Source organism: Tamandua tetradactyla, chromosome 6, assembly GCF_023851605.1.
Source record: "Tamandua tetradactyla isolate mTamTet1 chromosome 6, mTamTet1.pri, whole genome shotgun sequence".
NCBI classification, from domain to species: domain Eukaryota; kingdom Metazoa; phylum Chordata; class Mammalia; order Pilosa; family Myrmecophagidae; genus Tamandua; species Tamandua tetradactyla.
The window spans coordinates 144868506-144893569 of NC_135332.1; the positions used below are offsets into that span (position 1 = coordinate 144868506).

The following is a 25064-nucleotide window of genomic DNA, read 5'->3' on the forward strand; positions in this document are numbered from 1 at the left end:
GACTCCAATTAGGAAAGATAATGTCACCACAGCTCTGGGGATCTTGGAGAGCCAATGTAATCACAGAAAATTGTGAGAGAAATGTTCTGTGCTTCATTTTTTCATAAACAGAAAAATCATCCACCAGAAAGAAAATATAGGCTTCCACAGTGCTCATTTACTGTCATCTTCAAAGGGAGTTGAGGAGAGAAAATTCCTTTTGAAAGAATTTAGCAAATACAGTTACCAATACCTAAGTATCTTCTCATGAAACTCAATGGAAACTATTCTCTTGAATCTTATATGGCATGCATTTGGCATTTTTAAGCTTCATAATTGATTAAAAGGTACATTTCCCTGCTCAATGTAAACCTGAGATTGGCTAGTTTATGAATTATGAGCCTGGTCATTTTCCTCCTACCCGTCACTTGCAGAGGTCCCTGGGTTCTGTTCATCACAGAGAGGCTCTTATTAAGAAGGGACTGCCAGAATTAATGAGATGATACCTAGAAGGTTCTATTGGCTCTTAAAAAAAGCTGTTACTATGAATAATCATGGACAGAGGTTGTAATTAATAGAGCAGTTATTAAAACTTCCTCAGCAATTCAGAAATTGCATGATAGTATATGGAGCAGTTAAACATAAAAAGCTAGAATTCAGTCAGTAAGCCACGTAATTTATTCTGCCAAGAAAAGAGAAAGCAAACTAACATATCGGGTCCCTAGAAAGTACCAGGTACTTTTAGATGTGATGTTTCACTTAACAGGGGGGCATTATGGTGTCAAGGTTAAATGTCAAATCATTGGAGTCAGACTGTGGTTTGAAAACTGTCTCTACTCCATGACCTTGGGAAGTATATTAACTTTTTAAGCTTCATTGTCTTTATCTGTAAAATGAGGATAATAATGAGTTTTTTCTTTTTTATTTCTTTTTCTGGAACGATGCAAATGTCCTAAAAAATGATCATGGTGATAAATACACAACTATGTGATGATATTGTGAGCCACTGACTGTACACCAAGTATGGAATATTTGTATGTTAAGAATGTTTGTATGTTTCTATGTTAAGATTTATAAAAAATATTTAAAAGAAACTAAAAAAAATAATAATAAAATGGGGATAATAATATCAACCCTTACAGGGCTGTTAACAATGATTTAAAGAAATATTGCATTTTCATGTACCAAGCATGGTACCTGGCACACACGTATACACACATCCAGCACTCAAAAAAGCCAGCTATTAGTTTTATTAACTATAATAAGTTTTCAAGGTGGATATTACTTCTGTTTTACAGATGAAGACCAAGGCTCAGAAAGCTCAAATTATTTGGCCAAGGTCAGTATTTCCTAAGTAGAGTTGGGATTTGCCAGCTCCAAGAGTACATGTTTGCCAGTATAACACAGTCTCTATTGTCTGATCCAAAATTGGAACTTCTCTAAAATGAAAAATATGTGGACTGTTGAAAAAGGGGAAATAATAGAACTGAACTCTGATTAAATAGTCCTCCCTTCCCCCATATCAGAAATTTGCTACTAAAATACAGGAGAATTACCCAAGCATAAGCTTATAAACTAAGAATACAAAACACATTTTGGACTAGGGTGACATTTGGGATTCCTACATTTTATTTTCTCCTGAACTTGAATTATAGTCTAAAAGGACAGTCTGTGCTGATGACATTGTACTAACTAGGGCTAGCCAAAGTAAGTTATATACTTTTTTTTGCCAACTTTCTGTGCCAGTGACCTAGAAATTATTTCAAAATCTATTTAGGGGCTGAAATTTCAGTGAAACCCAGTCCAGCCAACTTTGACCCAGTCTTCAAATATAGAATTAATCCCCAAAGAAAGGGAATATTAATCTTTCCCGTGGCAGAAATAACCTTTCCATAGCCACTTATTGGAAAAATAACTAACTGCAATGCCACACTTCTAAATTCTTACAAGTCATAGTATCAAGGCATTAGCAGTTCTTCTTGAACCTCCAAAAAGGAATCTGACATATGGATACAAACACACACATAAGCATTCTGTAGCACTAACAGCGCACACCGTAACATTTTAAAAGCACATACTGCAAAAAAAAAGGGGAGCTAAGTAAAACCACTTAACTATATCTATTGATAAGATAATATATACTCATGTTAATTTGTAATAATTCCAGCAAATAAACAACTTATCCATTTATTTTCTTTTAATCTCAGGAGATTTACTATTGTACATTTCAAGTTGGAATTTCCCTGAACAGAGCATATTATTGGACTGAAAAAATAACGTAGATTAAAAACAACAACAAAACAAAGTTTTTTTGGAAAAAAAGGAGAGAGAAGAATCTATTGAATGCCCCTGGTAAATGATCCCTAAGCATATACATTGAGTCTGGGCTATTTTTCTGTTTTCACATATTTCTCACTGACTTTTTAAAGATGCTTCCAAAACTGCTGCAAAGAACATGAGAAAGCACAATAAAGAATTCAATTAATTCCTGTAAGATATCTCTGGCACTAGAGAATCAGGCAGCGAATGGTCTTTTGAATCACTATCAAGCAGGACCTTTTATAACCCCTGGCTTTAGTTTACAAATGTTCCTGCAACCATCAACAGACTAAATAGAATTAAAAGTATGCAACAGACAATGAGCTTGAAGAAATAGTTACTTTAGTAAGACAAAGAACTGTGACTAAGCACTGAAAAATGTGATAACACTATGCTGTTGAAATTCTGGAGCCTTCTGCTCCGTTTCCTCAACACATTTTGTTGGAGAACCATCGCACAGTACTCTGTCCACCCAGAAGCACGGTTTAATGTGCTTTATGGAGAATGTGAATTCCTTGATTTTTCCTTTTTTAGAATCAAAAAGCTTTCTCACCTAAAATGTTTTTCACCAGAAGATGATAGATTTATAGTGACTCTGTGATCACTAAACAAATGGAGACTGGGGTTATACCTGTATTTCCTTGGCTTATGATAGTGTCAGGTTGGTGAAAAGATCAATGTTTTTGCTAACTATTAAAGCTCACAGAACATCTGGCAAGTCCATCTTTATGTATCTAATGCCAGTTACTTGTATTTTAACACAATATTTTACATAGCATTTTGGGGGGGGGTGATGGAGATGTGTGAGGGTAAGGGGCAGTATGACAGAGGTCAGAGCTATGGACTATGTCTAGATTCAAGTAATAGTTCTGCCCCTTTCCTAATTTGGGGATCACTGTCGTTCAGACCCTCTTGGTGTTTTTCCCCTGACTTAGAGGACTTCTAATATACCCTCTGTCTCTAAAGTTGTATAATTATAGTAACTTCTTAATACTCATTTTTCAGGCTTCATTCAAATGATTCATCAGGATGCTAGATTAGAGCAACTTAGAAATTAGATTCCATAGTTTAGAATAATACCTCCTTATTCAGCTGAATTTAAATCCTCTTTGGAACAAAGAAAGTCACAAAAGTAAGGTAAGATGACAATTGCAGATGTACCAGAAACCATAATTGCATTAAAAAAAATTTTTAGTAATAAAATCAATCAACATACAACACAAACATTCTTAACATATGAATATTCCATACTTGGTGTGCAAGCAATGGCTCATGCTATCATCACAGAGTTGTATATTCATCATCATTATCATTTCTCAGAACATTTACCTCACTCCAGAAAAAGAAATAAAAAGAAAAAAGAACTCATATATATCCTACCCCTTACCCCTCCTTCTCATTGACCACTAGTATTTCCCTCTACACAATTTATTTTAACATTTGTTCCATCTATTATTTATTTTTAATCCATATTATCTGTCCAAACTGTAGATAAAAGGAGCATTAGAACAAGGTTTTCACAATCACACAGTCACTTAACAAAAACAATATCATTATACAATCATCTTAAAGAAACATGGCTACTGGAACACAGCTCTATAGTTTCAGGCACTTCTCTCTAGCCTCTTTAATACACCTTAAACTAAAAAAAGGGTTATCTATATAATGCATAAGAATAACCTTCAGGAAAACCTCTCAACTCTATTCGAAATCTCTCAGCCACTGACTCTTTATTTTGACTCGTTTCTCTCTTCCCCCTTTCAGTCAAGAAGGTTTTCTCAATCCCTTGAGAAATGCTGAGTCCCAGCTCATTCTAGGATTTTGTCCCACATTGCTAGGGAGGTTTACACCACTGGGAGTCATGTCCCATGTAGAGAGGGGGAGGGCAGTGAGTTTGTTTGCTATGTTGGCTGAGAGATAGGCCACATCTGGGCACAAAAGAGGTTCTCTGGGGGTGACTCCAATTAAACTGTCCATATAAGTTAAATTAGGAGATGCACTAGTCAAAGTATAAATTTTGTACTAAATAAACATTTTTTGCTTTAGTCTCACACATAAGCTAAAGTTTTAAAATGTGAATTACTATCTATTTTCAACACCCTGCAGTATTGACATTCCTTTGTTCTTCCTCATACAAAAACATTTTTAATTCGTACATTTAATCACTATCCTTGTACACTCTCAGCATTCCTAGATAATACCATCTCAGTCTTTATCATCTTTCCTTCTGATTTCCTTTGCGCCCCCAGCCCTCCTCCCTCTATCATTCTCACATTTAGCTTCATTCAGTTTCTAACATTATTGTATTAGTTAGGTAGTATTGTGCTATCCATTTCTGAATTTTTACAATCAGTCCTGTTGCACAATCTGTATCCCTTCAGCTCCAATTATCTACCCTATTTCTATCTCCTGATGGTTTCTGTTCTTAACTGAAATTCTCCAAGTTCATTCCTTAATATTAGTTCATATCAGTGAGACCATACAGTATTTGTCCTTTTGTTCTGGGTAATCTCACTGAGCATAATGTTCTCAAGGTCCGTCCATGTTGTTACATACTTCATAACTTTATTCTGTCTTAGAGCTGCATGATATTCCATGTATATATCACAGTTTGTGGTATATACAACAGCCACTTGTCTGTTGATGGACATTTGGGCTGTTTCCATCTCTTGGCAATTGTAAATAACGCTGCTATAAACATTGGTGTGCAAATGTCCCTTTGTGTCCTTGCCCTCATGTCCTCTGATTAGATACTTAACAATGGTATTGAGGATCATATGGCAATTTTATACTTAGCTTCCTGAGGAACTGCCAAACTGCCTTCCACAGTTTGTACCATTTGGCATTCCTACCAACAGTGGATAAATGTGTCTCTTTCTCCACATCCTCTCCAGCACTTGTCGTTTTCTGTTTTACTGATAATGACCATTCTGGTGAGTATGACATGATATATCATTGTGATTTTGATTTGCATTACCCTAACAGCCAGTGATTTTGAGCATCTTTTCATGTGCCTTTTGGCCATTTGTATTTCTTCTTCTGAGAAATGTCTGTTCATGTCTTTTGCCCATTTTGTAACTGGGTTGTTTGTCTTTTCATTGTTGAGTTGAACAATCTCTTTATATATTCTGGATACCAGACCCTCATCTGATAAATCGTTTCCAAATATTGTCTCCCATTGTGTAAGCTATTTTTTTTACTTGACAAAGTTCTTTGGTGCACAAAAGTGTTTAATTTTGAGGAGTTCTCATTTATCTATTTCTTTCTTCAGTGCTCGTACTTTAGGTGTAAGATCTAGGAAACTGCCTCCCATTGCAAGATTTATAAGATATTTCCCTACCTTTTCTTCTAAAAGTTTTATGGTCTTAGATTTAATGTTTAGGTCTTTGATCCACTTTGAGTTAATTTTTGTATAGGGTGTGAAATATGGATCCTCTTTCATTATTTTGCATGTGGATATCCAGTTCTCTAAGCACCATTTATTGAAGAGACTGTTCTGTCCCAGGTGATTGGCTTGACTGCCCTATCAAAGATCAATTGTCCATAGATGAGAGGGTCTATATCTGAACACTCTATTTGATTCCATTAGTCAGTATATTTATCTTTATGCCAGTACCATGCTGTTTTGACCACTGTAGCTTGATAATACACTTTAAAGTCAGGTACTATAAGACCTTTGACTTCATTTTTCTTTCTCAGGATATGTTTAGCTATCTGGGACACCTGCCCTTCCAGATAAATTAGGTTATTGGTTTTTCTAGTTCTGCAAAGTAAGTTTTTGGGATTTTAATTGGTATTGCTTTTAATCTATAAATCAATTTAGGTAGAATTGACATCTTAACTATATTTAGTCTTCCAATCCATGAACACAGTACACCCTTCCATTTATTTAGGTCTTCCATGATTTCTTTTTAGCAATTTCTTGTAGTTTTCTTTGTATAGGTCTTCTGTCTCTTTAGTTAAATTTATTCCTAAATATTTTATTCTTTTGGTTGCAATTGTAAATGGAATTCTTTTCTTGATTTCCCCCCTCAGATTGTTCATTACTAGTGCATAGAAACGCGATAGATTTTTGAATGTTGATCTTGTAACCTGCCACTTTGCTGTATTCGTTTATTAGCTCCAGTAGTTTTGCTGTGGATTTTTCAGGGTTTTCGACATATAGTATCATATCATCTAAAACAGTGAGAGTTTACTTCTTCCTTTCCAATTTTGATGCCTTGTATTTCTTTTTCTTGTCTAATTGCTCTGGCAAAAACTTCCAACACAATGTTAAATAACAATGGTGATAGTGGACATCCTTGTCTTGTTCCTGATCTTAGGGGGAAAGTTTTCAGTTTTTGCCCACTGAGGATGATGTTAGCTGTGGGTTTTTCATATATTACCTTTATCATGTTGAGGAAGTTCCCTTCTATTCTATCCTTTGAAGTGTTTTCAACAAGAAAGGATGTTGAATTTTGTCAAATGCCTTTTCTGCATCAATCAAGATGATCATGGGGTTTTTCTGCTTTGATTTGTTGATATGGTGTATTACATTAATTGATTTTCTTATGTTGAACCATCCTTGCATACCTGGAATGAATCCTACTGGGTCATGGTGTTTCAATGTGCTGCTGCATTTGATTTGCAAGAAAATTGTTGAGGATTTTTGCATCTATATACATTACAGAGATTGGGCTGTAATTTTCTTTTCTTGTAGTATCTTTGTCCGGCTTTGGTATGAGGATGATGTTGGCTTCATAGAATGAGTCAGGTAGGCTTCCTTCCTCTTCAATTTTTTTGAAGAATTTGAGCAGAATTGGTACTAATTCTTTCTTTAATGTTTGGTAGAATTTACATGTGAAACCATCTGGTCCTGGACTTTTCTTTTTGGGGAGCTTCTTAATGACTAATTCAATTTCTTTACCTGTGATTGGTTTGTTGAGGTCGTCTATTTCTTCTCAAGTTAATGTCGGTTGTTCATGCCTATCTAGGAAGTTGTCCATGCCTATCTAGGAAGTTGTCCATTTCATCACATTGACTAGTTTATAAGCATAAAGTTATTCATAGTATCCTCTCATTACCTCCTTTATTTCTGTGGGGTCAGTGGTTATGTCTCCTCTTCCATTTCCGATTTTATTTATTTTGCATTCTCCCTCTTCTTCTTTTTGTCATTCTTGCTAAGGGTCCATCAACCTTATTAATTTTCTAATAGAACCAACTTCTGGTTTTGTTGACTTTCTCGATTGTTTTCATGTTCTCAATTTCATTTATTTCTGCTCTAATCTTATTTCTCTCCTTTTGCTTGCTTTGGGGTTAGTTTGCTGTTCTTTCTCTAGTTCTTCCACATCAAGAGTCAATTCCCCAATTTTTGCTCTTTCTTCTTTTTTGATAAAGGCATTTAGGGCAATAAATTTCCCTCTTAGCACTGTCTTTGCTGTATCCCAAAATATTTGATATGTTTTGTTTTCATTTTCATTTACCACAAGATATTTACTGATTTCTCTTGTAACTTCTTCCTTGACCCACTGGTTGTTTTAAGAGTGTGCTGTTGAGCCTCCATATATTTGTGAATTTTCTGGCCCTCTGCCTATTATTGATTTCCAACTTCATTCCTTTATGAGCTGAGAAAGTGTTTTGTATGATTTCAATCTTTTAAAATTTATTGAGACTTGCTTTGTGACCCAGCATACAGTCTATCCTTGGGAATGATCCATGAGCACTTGAAAAATAGGTGTATCCCGCTGTTGCATTCTATAAATGTCTGTTAAGTCTAGCTTGTTTATTGTATTATTCAAATTCTCTGTTTCTTTATTGATCCTGTGTCTAGATGTTCTGTTCATTGATGACAACAGGGAATTGAAGTCTCCAACTATTATGGTAGATGTGTCTATTTCTCTTTTCAGTGGTTGCCTCGTGTATTTTGGAGCACTCTGGCTTGGTGCATAAATATTTATGATTGTTATATCTTCTTGTTGATTTGTTCCTTCTATTAATACATAGCGTCCTTCTTTTTCTTTTCATTGTTTTACATTTGAAGTCTAATTTGTTGGATATTAGTATAGTTACTCCTGCTCTTTTCTGGTTGTTTGCATGAACTATCTTTTCCCAACCTTTCACTTTCAACCTATGTTTATCCTTAGGTCTAAAATGTGTCTGCTATAGACAGCATATAGTTGGGTCCTGTTTTTAAATCCATTCTGCCAGTCTATGTCTTTTGATTGGGGAGTTTAACCCATTAACCTTTGTTATTACTGTAAGGGCAGTACTTTGTTCTACCATTTTGCCTTTTGGATTGCATATGTCATACCTAATTTTTCTTCTTTTTACCTTTACTGATAGTCTTCATTTCTACACTCTTCTCCACACCTCTCTCTCTCCTGTCTTTTCCTATCTGTCTCTAGTGCTCCGCTTAGTATTTCTTGCAGAGCCGGTCTCTTGGTCACAAATTCTCTCAGTGATGATTTGTCTGAAAATGTTTTAATTTCCCCCTCATTTTTGAAGGACAATTTTGCTGATATAGAATTCTTGGTTGACAGTTTTTCTCTTTTAGTATCTCAAATATATCATACCACTGTCTTTTCACCTCCATGGTTTCTGCTGAGAAATCTACGCATAGTCTTACTGGGCTTCCCTTGTATGTGATGGATTGCTTTTCTCATGCTGCTTTTCTTTCTCTTTGACACCTGACATTCTGATTAGTAAGTGTCTTGGGGTACGTCTATTTGGATCTATTCTGTTTGGGGTATGTTGCACTTCTTGGATCTGTAATTTCAAGTCTCTCATAAGAGTTGGGAAATTTTCAGTGATAATTTCCTCCATTAGTTTTTCTCCTCCTTTTCCCTTCTCTTCTTCTGGGACACCCACAACACATATATTTGTGCAGTGCATTTTGTCATTCAATTCCCTGAGTCCCTGCTCATATTTTTTCATTCTTTTCCCTATATTATCCTTCGCTTGTCGGATTTCAGATGTCCTGTCCTCCAGCTCACTAATCCTACCTTCTGCCTCTTGAAATCTAACATTGTAGGTTTCCATTGTTTTTTTCTTCTCTTCTCCTGTGCCTTTCATTCCCATAAGTTCTGTGATTTGTTTTTTCAGACTTTTGATTTCTTCTGTTTGTCCCTTGCCTTCTTTATATCCTCCCTCGTTGATTTGATTTTTGATGAGGTTTTCCGTGTCTGTTCAAATATTCTGAATTAACTGTTTCAACTCCTGTATCTCATTTGAATGTTCATTTGTTCCTTTGACGGGGCCATATCTTCAATTTTTCGAGTATGATTCATTATCTTTTGCTGGCATTTAGGCATTTAATTTCCTTAATTAGTATATTCTGGAGATTGTTTTCACTTTTTATACCAAGGATTTTCTTGCTGGATGACTTTGTTGTCTCTCTGTTCTTTGATATTTAGTTCCACTTATTCTAGACCTCTAGCTTAGGTTTTGTTTAACAGATCAGAATTTTTTCAGTTCTTGTTTTCTTGTTTCTTGCCCTGCCTGTATGGTTCCCCTGTTTTCCCCTCTTAGGAGGGTCTGTTTAAGTATTATAGACCCCAGTCAGATTTTCCCAGACCAAACTGGCCTCCTCTCAGGAGAAAAGAGTCACCTCCATCAGTTTTCCCTGAGGGTGAGACCCAGCAGGTTGAAAGACTTTCCTATGAAGCTGCTAGACTCTGTGTTTTTCCTATCCTGCCCAGTATGTGGCACTTGTCTGCCTGCAGGTCCCACCAGCATAAGGTGATGTGGTACCTTTCACTTCAGCAGATTCTCCATGCTAGGGGTGTGGTCGACACAAGAGGAGAGGTTGTAGGCTGGCTCTCATCGCTTCACTTTTCCAGACCCTGGGGTCTGAATTCCTTGTGGGGGGATTCCACCTGAGCTGGGCTCCACCCCTCTCCTGGGGAAGGCATAACCTCCAGACAAGCTCTCAAACAAGCTTCATTTCACGCTTGCCTGGGGCAGTTGGAGCCTGAGAAGCCTTGCAGGTGTATCCAAAAAGCAATCAAGCCATAGAAACATAGCCACAAAAGAGAAAAGAAAAGAAAAATCCTTTTCAGAGCAGGACCCCCTTTCCTTTGGTTTGCCAATCAAGATCTTAAGTTGGTATGTTGCTCTGTGTATCTCCAGGTCCTATGTGCCCCTCCTTTCCTTCAGGGTCCAGACCCTTTCAAGTATTTTGTGCTGTCCAATCCAAAAAACACTCTGGTTTTTTTTTTTTTGTCCTTTTTCCATCAGCCCTGTCCCTTCTGCACCAAGGCAAAAACCAGCAACCTCAGCTTTTACTCGAGGTTCAGCTGAGCTGGGGGCCTATTTTTAATAATAAGAATTTGATAATTAATTCCACAAATTGGAGGTTGGTTGCACTCAGCCCCTGCTGCTAGTCAAGTCCCTTTCCTTTCCCCTCTGGGAAGCAGCCTGTGGGGGAGGGGTGCCGGCTGCTGTGGCTTGGGGGACTCTTGGTTCTAGGTGGGATCGCAGCTGGTCCAGCTTGTCCAGACTGGGGTACGCTGTGTGTCCAGTCACAGATGTGGCCCCAGCAGTTGTTCTGAACTGTCCCTGACTATTTACTAGCTGCTTTGGAGGACGAACTAAATCCCACACCTTGCTAAGCTGTCATCTTGGTTTCCTCAGTTCCATAAGTGCATTTTGAAGGCAACCAATATTGTTCCCAATTGCAAAGGCCATTTTCTGTGTAACACATTTTCGTTAAGTTTCCAGAAATCAATAAGTGGTTTTGTGGTAGTACCATCATTTCACACTAATAAGAATAAATGTCTGATGAAGTATCCACCCCCATTATGACCCAAAAACAATTTAAGGGGGCTTAAATGATACAGAAGAACATATATAAAAAATGTCATTTAGAATAGGAAAATAAAACTAAAGGTGAGGACAATAAAATAAATCAGGTATGAAGTTCCAGTAAATCACTATAATAACATATATTACAATTGCTTCTGATGGGACTCAAATTTGGAATTAAGATTTTCAGCATCCAGTGTGAAAGAGGAATTCTACCTGATCAATTATATAATTCACTGAGAACATAAGATAAAAACAAAGTAACTGTACAGCAGAAATGCAGTTATTCCTGGTTGCCTAAGAAGCAAAAATTCTTCCTCAGGTGTATCATAAAGAGCTGTGTCAACAATGTTCTCAGTAACTTTCCCTAGAATAGGTGCAATGATTAAGTCCATAGTACTAGTCCATTATATTATTTTCAATTCAAGATGGTAGCATCACAACTAATCAGAGGGAGGCATCGCAGCACAATGGGCAGACTGGCGTTGACTCCCAGCTTTGCTGGATGATCTTGGGCAAGTTATTCAAATCTGTCGCAGGGGCCTTATTTCCCTAACTGTAAAATGAGGATAATAACAGGATATGTGAGTTAATAAACACTGTATAATAAACACTTAAGATTGAAAAACTCAGTAAAAGCAATTGGGGTAGGCAATGACACACTACAGTTCAAGTATTTAACTCTACACTGACCTAACATGATTCCAAGGTAGATTTAGTACAGCATTGTCCAAGAGAACTTTCTGCAAAAATGGAAATGTCCTTTATCTATGCTGTTCGATATAATAGTGACTAGTACAAATAAAGAACTGGATTTTTATTTAATTTAAATTAATTAAATAGCCACAGGTGACTAGTGGCTATCACATTGGACAGCGCAGGTAATGAAAGTTTACATGATTGCAGAAATTTCACTTAGTACTGATCTAAAACATCTTCCAAGTGATTCTAACTATCATGCTCAGCTAGATTTTTGATGAATATTGGGTGACAAGGATCTCCAGATCATATTCCTTGACAACTAACTGGAATGCAGCCAAATCTATTGCCAGGAGACTATAGACCATGGTTGTGATGTGAAAAATACAAGGATGAACTACTGAACAGAATGCCAGCCTATCTGTTCTCTGTAGGAAGCCAACGGGGTATTCATGACAAGGCCAAGATCCTCCCTAGAAAATTGTTTGAATCCACTTCAGAGCACAAAAGAATGGGCCTGCTCCCAGAGCGCTGCTTCATTTAGCACAGCTGTAATCGTGTAGGCCTAACAACTTTAAAGGGTGGTTTTACCAGATGCTAGTCTCATTTTTCCCCTATTTTTTTCTGTGAGCTTTGAGAAATGCTACTTTTGGGAGTACTCTCTAAGATAAACTATTTGGAAAAGGTTCACCAAAATGATTAAATAATATGAACTGTAATATGGATCCCAGATAAAAGGGAACATTTGCTGGTATCAATAAAATGTCCTAACTGTAATATAAAAGCAAAATAAATGTGATTTACAATAAAATATGTACTTCAATATGTAAATACTAATGCACAGCTAAACTAGCAGATACACTGATGTCATCAAGGGCTTGGACCATACAGAGTATTATGCTGGCTCCTCAGTTACCATCAGTAGCGCTGCTGTCCATAACAAGGTTTTTCAGAACAGGCACAACTTTTAATCATATTTTAAACAAAACAAAGTAAAATCTTCCCTCAATGTATCTAGTGGTTGTATTCTTGGAAAATTTAGGGTACATTAAAACTGTATCAAACATATTTTGTTTTTAAATGTAAAATGGAGTTGGTTTTAGGCTCAGATAATAGAACAAAACATTTTTCTAATTGACATGAATGTTCACTAGAACATTCAAGAATCATGTGGAATGCAGAAAAATTCTCTATTATGCTGGACTGACTCATGCACTGAGGGATATTAAACATTCATGGCTCCTGCCCATTAACTGCCAGCAATACTTGCAGTCTTCTAAAAAGATCCCCATTGAGGGTGGTACCATCCATAATGAGAATCAGTGGTGCAAGCCATTCATATTAACCCTACTAACCTCCCCCAGGCCAAATTCATCAACCCAGGCCTACCCAAGTCAACCAGGGTATGGCACTTCCCTGGCACAAGAATGGTTTGGCACTGAATGAAGCTGAATGTGACAATGTTAGGGGGAGGAGGGTTGGGGGCACTAATGAAATCAGAAGGAAAGATAGACAATAAAGACTGAGATGGTCTAGGAAAAGCCTAGAGTGTACAAGGATAGTGACTAAGTGTACAAATTAAAAAATGTTTTTGTATGAGGAAGAACAAAGGAATGTCAATATTGCAGTGTTGAAAATAGATGGTAATTCACATTTTAAAACTTTAGCTTATGTGTGAGACTAAAGCAAAAAATGTTTATTTGGTACAAAATTTGTATCTTGAATAGTGCATCTCCTAATATAACTTATATGGACAGTTTAATTGAATACCATAAGTACATGGAACTTTGAGTAGGGCACGAGATTTTGTAGATTTGTCCAGAGTGATGCCCTAATAAATCCCAAAGTGATCTGAAGAGCAAAGAAAAAAGTATTTGCAAAGTCTCCTTGGGGAAGTAGTGAGAAAGAGGGATAATTCAACTACCCCATATGGAGAAGGCCTGATATTCTCATAAGCAGTGAGGACAACAAAATCAATAGGCTGAATCCTCAATCTTGGGGTTTGTTCATATGAAACATATCCCCTCAACAGACAGGCTAAGTCTGCTTAAAATTAGGAGTCACCCCCAGAGAACCTCTTTTGTTGCTCAGCTGTGGCCTCTCAGCAACATGGCAAACAAACTCACTGCTCTCCCCTCTCTACATGGGACATGACTTCCAGTGGTGTAAACCTCCCTGACAGCATAAGACAGAAATCCTAGAATGAGCTGCGACTCATCATCAAGGGACTGAGAAAACTTTCTTGACTGAAAGGGGCAAGAGAGGAATGAGACAAAATAAAGTGTCAGTGGCTCAGAGTTTCAAATAGAGTTGAGAGGTTATCCTGGAGGTTATTCTTATGCATTATATAGATAACCTCTTTTTAGTTTAAGGTGCATTAGAGAGGCTAGAGGGAAGTACCTGAAACTATAGAGCTGTGTTCCCAGTAGTCACGTTTCTTTAAGATGATTGTATAATGATATAGCTTTCACAAGTGACTGTGTGATTGTGAAAACCTTGTTCTGATGCTCCTTTTATCTACGGTATGGACAAATGAGTAAGAAATAAGGATTAAAAATAAATAAATAATAGGGGGAACAAATGTTAAAATAAATTGTGTAGAGGGAAATACTAGTGGTCAATGAGAGGGAGGCGTTAGGGGTATGGTGTGCATGAGTTTTTTCTTTTTATTTCTTTTTCTGAAGTGATGTAAATATTCTGAGAAATGATCATGGTGATGAATATACAACTATGTAATGCTATTGTGAGCCATTGATTATGGAATGCCGAGTATGGAACGTTTATACATTAAGAATGTTCATATTGTATGTTGATTGATTTTATTAATAAAAATCTTTAAAAAAAGAATGGTTTGGGAATAGATGTGATACATGATTTAATGTCAGCCAATGGAACACAGAGGAAGTTTGCTAGGGGCTTTGCAAGAAAGTTTCCTTGGAGGCAGCCACAGGAAAGATGGTCTTTTTCTTCTCTACATGGTTACACATAAATGTGATGTCTGAAAATGCTGGACACATCTCAGAGCCAACTGGAGGATGAAACCAACAAATAGAGGAGGGTAGAGCCAAAAGCAGGAAAGAGAAACTGAGCTAGAGACTGAATTAAGCCACCTTTGGGGTCCACCTTACCCACAGACTTCTAGTTATACAGAACAATACATTTCCTTATGGTTTAAGCCCCCTTTGAATTTGGATTTTGGTTTCTTGTACTGAAAGCAATCTAGTAAGCACATAAACAGTTTCACAAAGTCAAAGATGGAGGCCTGGTTAAAAAAAAAAACCAAAATAACAACAACAAAAGGTGAATATTGGTCCTGGTGGACTTCTATGCCAAATAACAGGCCATGCTGGCCAAAAGCCTGGATGTTCCTTATGTAAAGGAGCTGCACTGTATGAGACAATGTAATTCATCCATAAAGTGACAACCATATTTTGGAATAAGATTGATCAGCAACATTTACATATGCAGGGTTGTTTTGGGGAAATGTCAAAGCTCACCTGAAGGGAAACACAGTTATGGGTAAAAAAGTATTCCGATCAGTAATTGTAAACAAAGAGCTCTACAGATTGCACCATGGACTCAGACAGGGTAGTAAAAATATTCTAAGTCTCTGCTCTCATGGAGGTTATAGTTAAAGAGACAAAGAAGACAAAAACACCGTTATATTTACAGGGGATCAAGAAATGCAGAAAAATGTAATAAAACTGAGAATGAGAGATGGTGAGGATATGTCAGAAGAGAAGTAGACAGTGAGATATGGCTAACTATGGAAGGTTTTCTGATAATACTAAAGTTTGAAATTGATTTTTGAAGGTTGGTAACACTGAAAGAGGAGATGTGAGAAAATGGTACATTATGGGAGGAGAAGCGTAGGAGAGGGAAATTTAGTAAGGTGTACTACTCCTGAGACAGTAGGCAGGAAAGGCCCCAGGTCAATATGGTTCCATGACCAGATTCATGACAGAAAGTGCAACAGGGGGAAAGAGCAAAGTTTTATAAACAGGCTAGAACCTTAAAATCTGGAATCCCTGTTCCACTCCATCCTGTTTGGTCTTAGACAAGTTACTCAATCTTCTCTGAGTCAGTTTTCTCATCTTATAAAATGGGAATATAGTAACTAAGGCAGGGAAGGAGAAGGATAAAATGAGATGCATATAAAGTGACCTGCATAAATAATTGGGAGGTGTTTGATCACAATAGTTACTATCACTCTTAAACCCAGAATCAATTCACCTAGATCAGTTTCATAGCATTTAAAAGACAAACATATATGAAACTCAATAAACTGATAAAATCAGGTTTGAAAAGAAACTGTTTTTAAATAGCTAACTATAACCCATTATAAAATCCCCCAATTAAAAGAAAAACAATGAGACATTAATAAAATGGATTCTAATTAAGGGATGTATAAACACATTTATTGGTGGTATTGTTGAACGCAGAGAATAGAATACAAAGATCAGCACTTAAAAGAAACATTAATCTTAAAACTTAAAAAAATGCAATATACTTATATACATTGACCAATTCTGCATATCTGTTAAGTTTTACAAACAAATATAAAGCTAATTCCAAAATTTTCATTCTGAATATATTCAACTCTGAGTTGTTTTAACACTCTCCATTCTAAAGCCAGCTCTGGTTTTACTTTTGTTTTTTATTTTCTGTATTTACAACTGTTATGATTTATTTTGTTTGCATGCAACCTAAAAGCAAGACTCTGCAAGCTGATCCTGAAGCAGCCAGTTAATCACGAATTTTAAAACAGCTCTTTAAGATACGATAAAGCCACATAAAGCCACATAAAAGAAAAAGCCTCCATACTAGACATAAAAATAAGAAATAGAAATGAAGCAAAAAGAATCACAGAAATACCATTCTATTTTAAACTATAATTTCTAATTCTAGCAACAACTCAATTAGCAGCTTAGATAGATGCCTTTGTTTTAAAAAATAAAACCATAAGTTCTTTTAGTATAATTTTCTGACTTCACCCAATGAATAATTTCAAGCCTTCATATATACTTTTTAATAACCTAAGAACGTGATTTATACATTACAGGCTCATTAACAAAAGAGGCTTTCAAACATACTGCTGAAAGCAGCAATATCGTTTGGAGGCCAGATTTCAATTTACATAGTATTACCATTCATAAAGAGTTTACGATACCCAGTACAATATTGTTCTGCACTGTTAACTCAGAAATACCCCATCAGTTCTTGCTATCAGAGAATTATGGATGTGGATGGGATTGTTATGAAAACTCTAAAAGGGTCTCTAAACAGAACTATACATGAAATAATTATGAACGTATGATACAACTGTGAAAACACAGCTAGCTTACAGAACTGAATTTTCCACTAAAATAAATAAATAGCACTAACAGAGTTATAGTGATAGTTAAATATCACAATTGTTTTTTCCGTGCTAACTACTGAGTAGAAAGGGTTTGACTATATTTTTGATGAATAGAATACTTTTGAAATAAAATGCTAGAAGAAACTGAAATGTGAGCAAAAAGAATGAACTCCTCAAGTTTCTTTACACAAATATTAAAGCAAAAAAGTTTACAAAAAATCAAAATTATCTTAAAAACAAATAAATATAAGATTAAGCAATCATTTTTGAAGAAAATATAGCTCATTTTCAGAAGTTTTGTTTATTTTTGTGACTAGGCTTGAAATTATCAAAATAAACCAGACAGATTCTAACTATACTAATTTACTGTACAGGATGTGATAAAGTGCTTCAAGTTTTAAGTTGAAGTTAAATGTTTCATTCTCCCCCCTATCCCCAGAAAAAGTAAATTTTTTAAAAGGGGTTTAAACGTGTTCAAATTTAAAAAGAAACAAAAAAAATTACCACCCACACTAATTATATAAGAAAACCTTTTTCTTTTGAACACTTTACTTTGACTGGTCCTACCTATATTAGGGTAAAGTTTCTACAGCAAGGATCTCCTAGTCTCTTCTTCTGTTTTTTATTCTCTAGTCATTTCCATGTTTTTATCAAACAAGGCTAATGTGTAGGCTTTCCTAAGAAGTCAGGCTGAGTCAGAGGTAGCTTTAGAATGCAGCATACTTGACTACAGTTTGTAGTTAGTTTAAATGAACACATTAGTCTTCTAAAAGGATTTTAGTAAGTTTAAAAAAAAAAAAAAGTACAGCCCTCAGTGCCTTGTATTAAGAGAAGAATTTTGAAAAACTAAGAACAAATGTTAGAGGCCAGGATGGGCATTTGCCTCCTATCTCCCATGAGCTCCTTCAATGCACCAGTTCAGGCTGGTTTTCCACGAAGGGCAGCACCCCACTCACATAATAGGCAATGCCAAGGGACAGCAACGCAATGACAAAGATTAAGAGCAACACCCTCCAGAAGCCCAGATCCTCTACAAACTCCTGCCATGTGGTTCGGAAGCTGGAAAGGACTCCTTCACCTTGCTGGAGGTTGGGATTGAGGAGAGAATGGCTTTCCATGGCACTGTGAGGAAAGAATGAAAGAGAAGACTTGCAAAACTTATAAAACAACAGGGACTGTCCTAATTAGAAAAGATCAATTCTCCAAACCAGCACTTACAAGAAAACTTAAGTACAGATACACTTACACACACATACAATGATTTGTATATCTGCATGTGTCAGGGCCGTCTATCTTAGACTATAAACTGCTAAACTGTAATGACTACGTTTCATGATTTAGTATCTAACAGAATCAATGTTAAAAATCCTTTTCTAATAAAAAGGTCCCAAGAGAAGTCTTGAAAAAAGTAGAGTGAGTTGTTTCCATCAGATATTAAACCAAAAACATTTTGATTATTTAAAATTTAGAAGAATTCATGGGCGGGCCACGGTGGCTCAGCAGGCAAGAATGCTTGCCTGCCATGCCAGAGGATCCGGGTTCGATTCCCGGTGCCTGCCCATGTAAAAAAAAAGATAAAATAAAATTTAGAAGAATTCAAAAAGAAGATATATAATCTGAGAATTCATGTTAATAGATGTAAGCAAAGATAGGAAAATCTAAAAATAATTTCTATATAATTTTTGAGACAAAGTTAAAGGGATTTTTTATTAATTTAATTTTAACAGTCTTGATCAATCAAGGAATTTCTTTTTTTAACTGTAATCCTCACTCCTCAGTCTGTTGAACATCTTTCTGGACTGATTTAGTTGTTAGAAATTCTTTCTTGTTAATAGTTTCCTTCTACTGGCTTTAGTTCTATCTTTTACAATAATGCAGAAAAAAGTTTCATTTCCCTTCCGCATTATTTGAACAAAAATTGTTGAAAACATTGATTCTGGTTTTCAGAACTGTACCAATGAAAAATATGACTGCTACAAATAGAAAACAGTACATCTGACTTCGGTATTTGGAAGGCTACACCGTGAAAAATCAGACGCTCCAAGGTATGAGCACCAATAGTTATCTCACAACATGCAGACCAGATATCACTTGGAGTAAAGTCACAATGAGCATCACCAGATGCATCGACTATCTGTTGCTTACAAAAGGTCGTTATCACCCTTCCTTAACCCCTTCTTTTCATAGTCTTTCAGCTACCTGGGCACAAAAACAAAACAGCATATAACAATTCACTATGAACTTGGACTAAGTTCATGCAAAAGTGGCAGTTTCTTCTGAAATATGTTCTACAACTAACTGTGGTGCTGTGCTTTGAAATTTATTGCTTTTTTTGTATCTTTGTTATTTTTTATACAAAAAAAGGAGGAAAAAAGTTGACTGTGATGATAAAAAAAATATTTAAGTTTTCTAGCCTCCTATATTCTGGAGCAGCTAGAAGGAAAAATCTGAGAGGATCGTATGGTAGCCCATGACAAACTCTGGGATCTGTCCTCTAACTACTTGTTGAAGAGTGCTTGAAAACTATTGCTATTTTATATTTGTAAGCAATATACTTACAATATTGATATACTATACAAAAAAAGTTAAAATAAAAAAGTGGAGTTTCAAAAATCCTATAACTTTTTTTTACTTCTTGGACTGACAACCAGAAGGCCTTCAGTCTTTACGCGTATTAGAAGTCTCCTAATATTGGTGAGCTTCCTAATGGGCCTGTCTGTTTGACATCCAAACTCTTTTTTTTATCTTAGAATATGCTTATTCTCTGAATAAGAAAAGACATTTGCAGTGGGAATCTACAAGAATGCAGAAATTTAAGGAAACTCAAGCAAGTTTTTTGAGAAGCCCTTAACAAGTAAAACTATAAACAGATAAAGAAATTCAGAAGCTTATTCTGACCTAAATGAAATTTATTGAATATGTTTGAGCTGACATGCCATTATGCTCGAATATGTTAGATATAAAATGAAAATTTGGTTAAGCATTCTCTTGGAGTTCATGAAGCTCTGCCAATCATGATTTTCTATATAGAGACTTCATTCAGAAATAGGTTTTCCAATTAAATGTTTTCTTCTCTCCAGGGGATACCTGACTCTAACAAAATGGTGTTTAAATTATATATTTAAACAAAGCATATTTTTAAATATATATATTTATATGTATCATCTACACTGTCTTTGTCATCCCATTCCAACAAAGTAAAAAGGAAACTAAATTAAACAGGATAAAATGGGGGAGAATATTCTCCCGCATGGCAGGCGAGAATTCTACCACTGAACTACCCTCAGACACCCCCATATCATTCCTTCTTATGACCAAATAATATTCCATTGCATGGATATATATATATATATTTTGTTTATTCATTTATTATCTGATGGACATTTATTTGGTTGTTCCTACTATTTGGCTAAGATGAATAAGGTTGCTATGAACATCAGTGCAAGAGTTTCTGTGTGAACACATGGTTTCACTTCTAGGAGGGAATAAACCTAGGAGTGGAACTGCAGGGTCATATAGCATATAATTCTACGGTTAACTTTTTGAGGAGCTACCAAACTGTTTTCCAAAGCAGCTGCATCATTTTACATTCCCATCAGCAATGTACAAGGGTCCTGATTTCTTCACATCTTTGCCAACACTTTATTATCTATCTTTTTTATTATAGCTATCCTCCTGGGTGTGAGGTGGTATCTCATCGTGGTTTTGATTAGCATTTCTCTAATGACTGACATTGCCTTTACGCTTTTCAGTTTCAGTATCAACCATAGCATTTCTACCATCAAACGGAGGGGCAGCAATAAGATCGGAAAACCAGGTAACACAAGTATTAATTAATTTTTTGAGGAAGTGGCTTTTATATGATGCTGTTAATAGTACAAATTCTCATAATGAAGTGAAATGGCAGGTATGTGAAGGAAGCAGGTGCAAATAGTTCATACTGAGCCAACTAATCATTTGTTAGTTAATAAGTAATCACAACTGAGGCAAAATAAAGTTAAGCGAATTGCTGATAAAGAGGTGCCAAGAAACTGGAATCTTTAACAAAATAAACATTCCAAAAATGCACCCCCCAAAAAAAACACCTTGAACATTTTTCATGGTAAACAAGTTTAAAGAAATTTAATATTTTATACAAAGATGAAAATAAATTTCAAGTCATTTTGAAGTAACGTGAACTTTAACAGATACTATTGTCAAGTCAATCTTACTAATCTGCTCATGGCATTCTGACTGTCCATTCAGAGTATTCAGGTGAGGAGAAAAGGGCATGCAAATAAGTCTTCAGATTAAAATCTGGGAGCACTATGTGACCCATTTGTTTTTGAAAACACCAGAGTGCTGACTTCATCTTATTGCTGGTGATAGACCTATCCTGAAAGAATGACAGCAGCCTGAAGACTGAGGGGAAGTGGGAGTAGTAGTGTTGAACTTTCTCTGTGGGGCAACCTATAGGCAGCCTGAGCTTTCAGGACAGGCACCGTGTTCCCTCTCCCTTTTACCCGGAAGCTTCCTCTCATTCTGCTCCTAAAATATTTCCAAGAGAGAAAATTAGACAAATCTTTCAGAAAATTCCAAATACTACAAGATCTATGGGACCATGAAGAAGACACAAATACAATGGCATTAACTGTATTCCACAGGGTCAACAAAAATAAAGTACAAGAGTATGGTTCACCTAAAATGACACAGGAAAGGGAATATTTCACACTATCATATAGCTTTGACTTCTTGTTTATTTGTGTTTACTTATCAGCTTCCGGGGACAACTCATTAGGAGCACTCATTCTTTTAGAAGAAAAGCTCTTTAATTTCTTTTAGACAGTATAAGTGCTTTGAAAATATCTAAACAAAATAGAACTAAGCTTAAGAGTGGACTTAATGGTCCCCAAGGAACCACGAAGAGGAAGGAAAGCAATCACGAGTACAAACGAATCAAATGAAGAGTGAACTATGAAAAATAGAGAGGATTTAATTTAGAACTTACAGAAATAATGATGCTGACAATGAACACAATGGTCTAGGTGGTCTATGTGGTTCTAAACCCAAGTTCTGGTTAATCAGCTACTGCATCACTGGTTGATGTGGGCCCTTTTTTATCCTCACTATCCCACAAAAAAATCTGGGAAGAGACTATGGTAAACGCATCATCATTCTTATGTCACTTGCATAATCTGGAAGGCTGAAACTCCATAGCACTCAACCAAATTACATGCAGTAAAAGTAAGTCTGGCTAGAGACTTGACCTGATGAGCCAATGAGCAAAGGGGAAAAGATGCTTTGCCACCATTTTAGAGCTCCCTGAACTGTGTTCTCTACTGCTTCTAGATGAGAAGTGATAATAAAGTTAGAGACCCTGTCAGGGTCTTAGCTTCACTTATGTATAGGAATCCAAATTTCATTTGTTCTTAACTCATGTAAAATCCACTTTCACATTACTAAATTGTGTATGTGCTTCTCCCACCCTTAAATCTTGTCATTTACTCCATTTTTTCAAAACTCTACTTTCCTACCTTGAAACTACCTTTTCAGTCTTTTCTAATATTGCCCAAGTTCTTGGCATTTCCCATCTTTTCCCTACTTTTTTGAAATTCCATTTGTTTTGTGATCTGTACTTTAAAAATTCTCAAATTCCTGTTTCCTCCCCTCATGTTTAGCTCCTACCTACCTCTTCTCCCTTATACTACCAATACAGAAGGTTACCTTCCTTGCACAGTGACTTACAGAATATTATGCTCAAATGAGCACTTAGAGCATCCTGTTTATAGTTTCCCAATTGTGACTGGGAGCCATAAGGACAGACGTAAAGTTCAAGGAAAGTATCAAAGCTATATATCTGAAAGTAAAGGAAGATAAAACCCACATGGTCACCACAAAAAATCAGGGTATTTAAAATGACTTGCCCCTTAAAAAATGCTATCTCATGTACCTTTCACTTTCAGCCGTCTGCATGGTCTCCAGTTTCGAGTGGGTTCCTCTGTTAAATCCTTTTACCTCCTGTTCTTCCAAAGATTCCAGCAATCGGATGACATCTTTATTCACTCCTCGGCGCTTTGCCAGAACTAAGGGTGTAGCACCTTGATGATTGCTGCAAAAGTTCATAAAAATAAAGAGGCTAGCATAGCAACTATATTGTTAGTACCCATCTGTGAAGATCTCCATGAATAAGGGATGGTCACAATGATTTAAAACCTAGAGCAGGATCAATGTGAATTTTGAATTAATCATTTTTTTCCCTTTGAGGGAAAAGGAATAAAGAAATATATAGGCAAAAAAATGGGATAAAAATAAAAGAGAGAGCATTTTCTCAGAAATTAATTAGAAAGTCAAGCCCCTGATTCATTCATAATTGACATTTTCAGTTTGTGGGAAAATTATATATATAATAAAGTCTAAGAATTAAAAAAAAAAGAACAGTTGCCAAATAAACTGCTTTGGTTAACCCAACTATTTATTTTCAACATTTCTTTGGAAGGAAAAGAGAGAACATTTAAATTCTTTGTAAGTGACGGTTTTGTTTTCTTTTCTTTCTAAAAGAACATCCCAAACTTCCCAAATCTTCTGAAAGTGATAAATTGTCAGTTGCATGGAAGAACTTTAAAAACAGGAGTTTTTAAAGTTTAAGTTACGTCAGTGTGTTGTGCAAGGTAAGTATCTGGTCTGGAGGGCATTTATTTCTTCAATAGCATAAACTTCTAGGAGCCGCTCAGCCAAACCCAAACACAGTCAACAGGAAAGAACCCAAATCACACTGAAATCCGGCAGTCAATTCCATCACACGTTGTCCTGTTGTAGTTAGACCATTTACTGGCTTGCTCAGATTCAAAGGCATTAATTGCAATACCTATAAAATTAGGGAAGCATATAACTATAATTTAAAAGCCAAGCTCAGTTTTAAAGGTAGGCTAACATCTTTACCACTCTAGAGACAGTGTATTTTTAAAACAAACAAAAACAGGACTTCCTGAAATTCTTTAGTATAGAAAGAATGCTGAAGCCCAGAGAGATTACAAAGCTAGCATAGTATATGACAGAGGTACATGAGCTTGGAGTCAGGTGGCACTTGGTTCAAATTCCAGTCCTGTCATTTACAAGCAGTGTGACCTTCTCAAGCCATTCTAGTCCCAATTATTTTATCTGAAAAATGAAGATAATATCTATTGAAATTAATTAATTAGGAGCAAAAAACTAAGCACTGTTTTCAGAGAAAGTCATATTGCTTCAGCATATATCTAGGAGTCAGTTCCTTGTTTCATCACTCCCCTAACCAAATAACACTTTTTGAACTTGACATTATAATTGGTCAGTAAGGCTACAAAGTAAGTATACTCAGAGATTTGACTAAGGGTTATGAAACTAATGGAAAAAAATAAGTAGACTTAAAAAAACAGAGAACTTACCAAATATCAATTTTGAGTCCATTGGAGACTAAGAATTGAATAGTATCCACATGGCCACAGAGGTGAAGGGCTGTGTTTCCTTGATATTCCGTGGCCAGAAGATCAGCACCAAATTTATGCAACAACTGGCAGATGTCTACATTTCCTCGGGCTGCTGCCAGGTGAAGTCCTGTTCTGCCCCTGCTGTCACGAATATTTGGGTCAAAGCCACTCTCCAAAAGCCGTTTGGAATAGCTAAAGTCTCCATCAATGCAGGCTTGGAGCAAGGGCACGTTTGTCTGAGAAGAATCATTTACAAAAACATAAGACATTGCTCCAATTTTTGGTGGTGAATGGGATATGCCTACAACGAAAAATGAAGTCAGTAAGATTTGGTAAAGTCAAATTAAATCAAGACCATGATGTCATTTAGAAAAGAGCTAACTTAGAAATTACTGTTTCCTATCCTTATTGACCTTCTGCCTCTAAGAAGTTAACTTTATCAAAAAGAAACAACAAAGTTATTGATTTTATTTTATTTCCCATTA

General features: G+C 36.1%; 1 protein-coding gene and 1 long non-coding RNA gene across 7 annotated transcripts in view; one reads left to right on the plus strand and one right to left on the minus strand.

The window, feature by feature from the left end:
• Positions 1–25064, minus strand: part of ANKRD46 (ankyrin repeat domain 46) — a 92769-nt gene that overhangs the window by 19626 nt on the left and 48079 nt on the right. For 3 of the 6 annotated variants that reach the window (XM_077167356.1, XM_077167358.1, XM_077167357.1), the window contains 3 exons: positions 24538–24880; positions 23067–23225; positions 16143–18259 (listed from right to left, as the gene is read on the minus strand). In XM_077167356.1, coding sequence (XP_077023471.1) covers positions 18043–18259; positions 23067–23225; positions 24538–24848 — 687 coding nt within the window. In that variant the 5' untranslated portion in view covers positions 24849–24880 and the 3' untranslated portion in view covers positions 16143–18042. The other 3 variants (XM_077167360.1, XM_077167361.1, XM_077167359.1) reach the window with 2 other exon arrangements.
• LOC143688905 (uncharacterized) lies at positions 19089–23801 on the plus strand. The gene is made up of 3 exons (XR_013178367.1): positions 19089–19182; positions 20890–20954; positions 23675–23801. It is a non-coding gene; the product is annotated as an uncharacterized LOC143688905 (long non-coding RNA).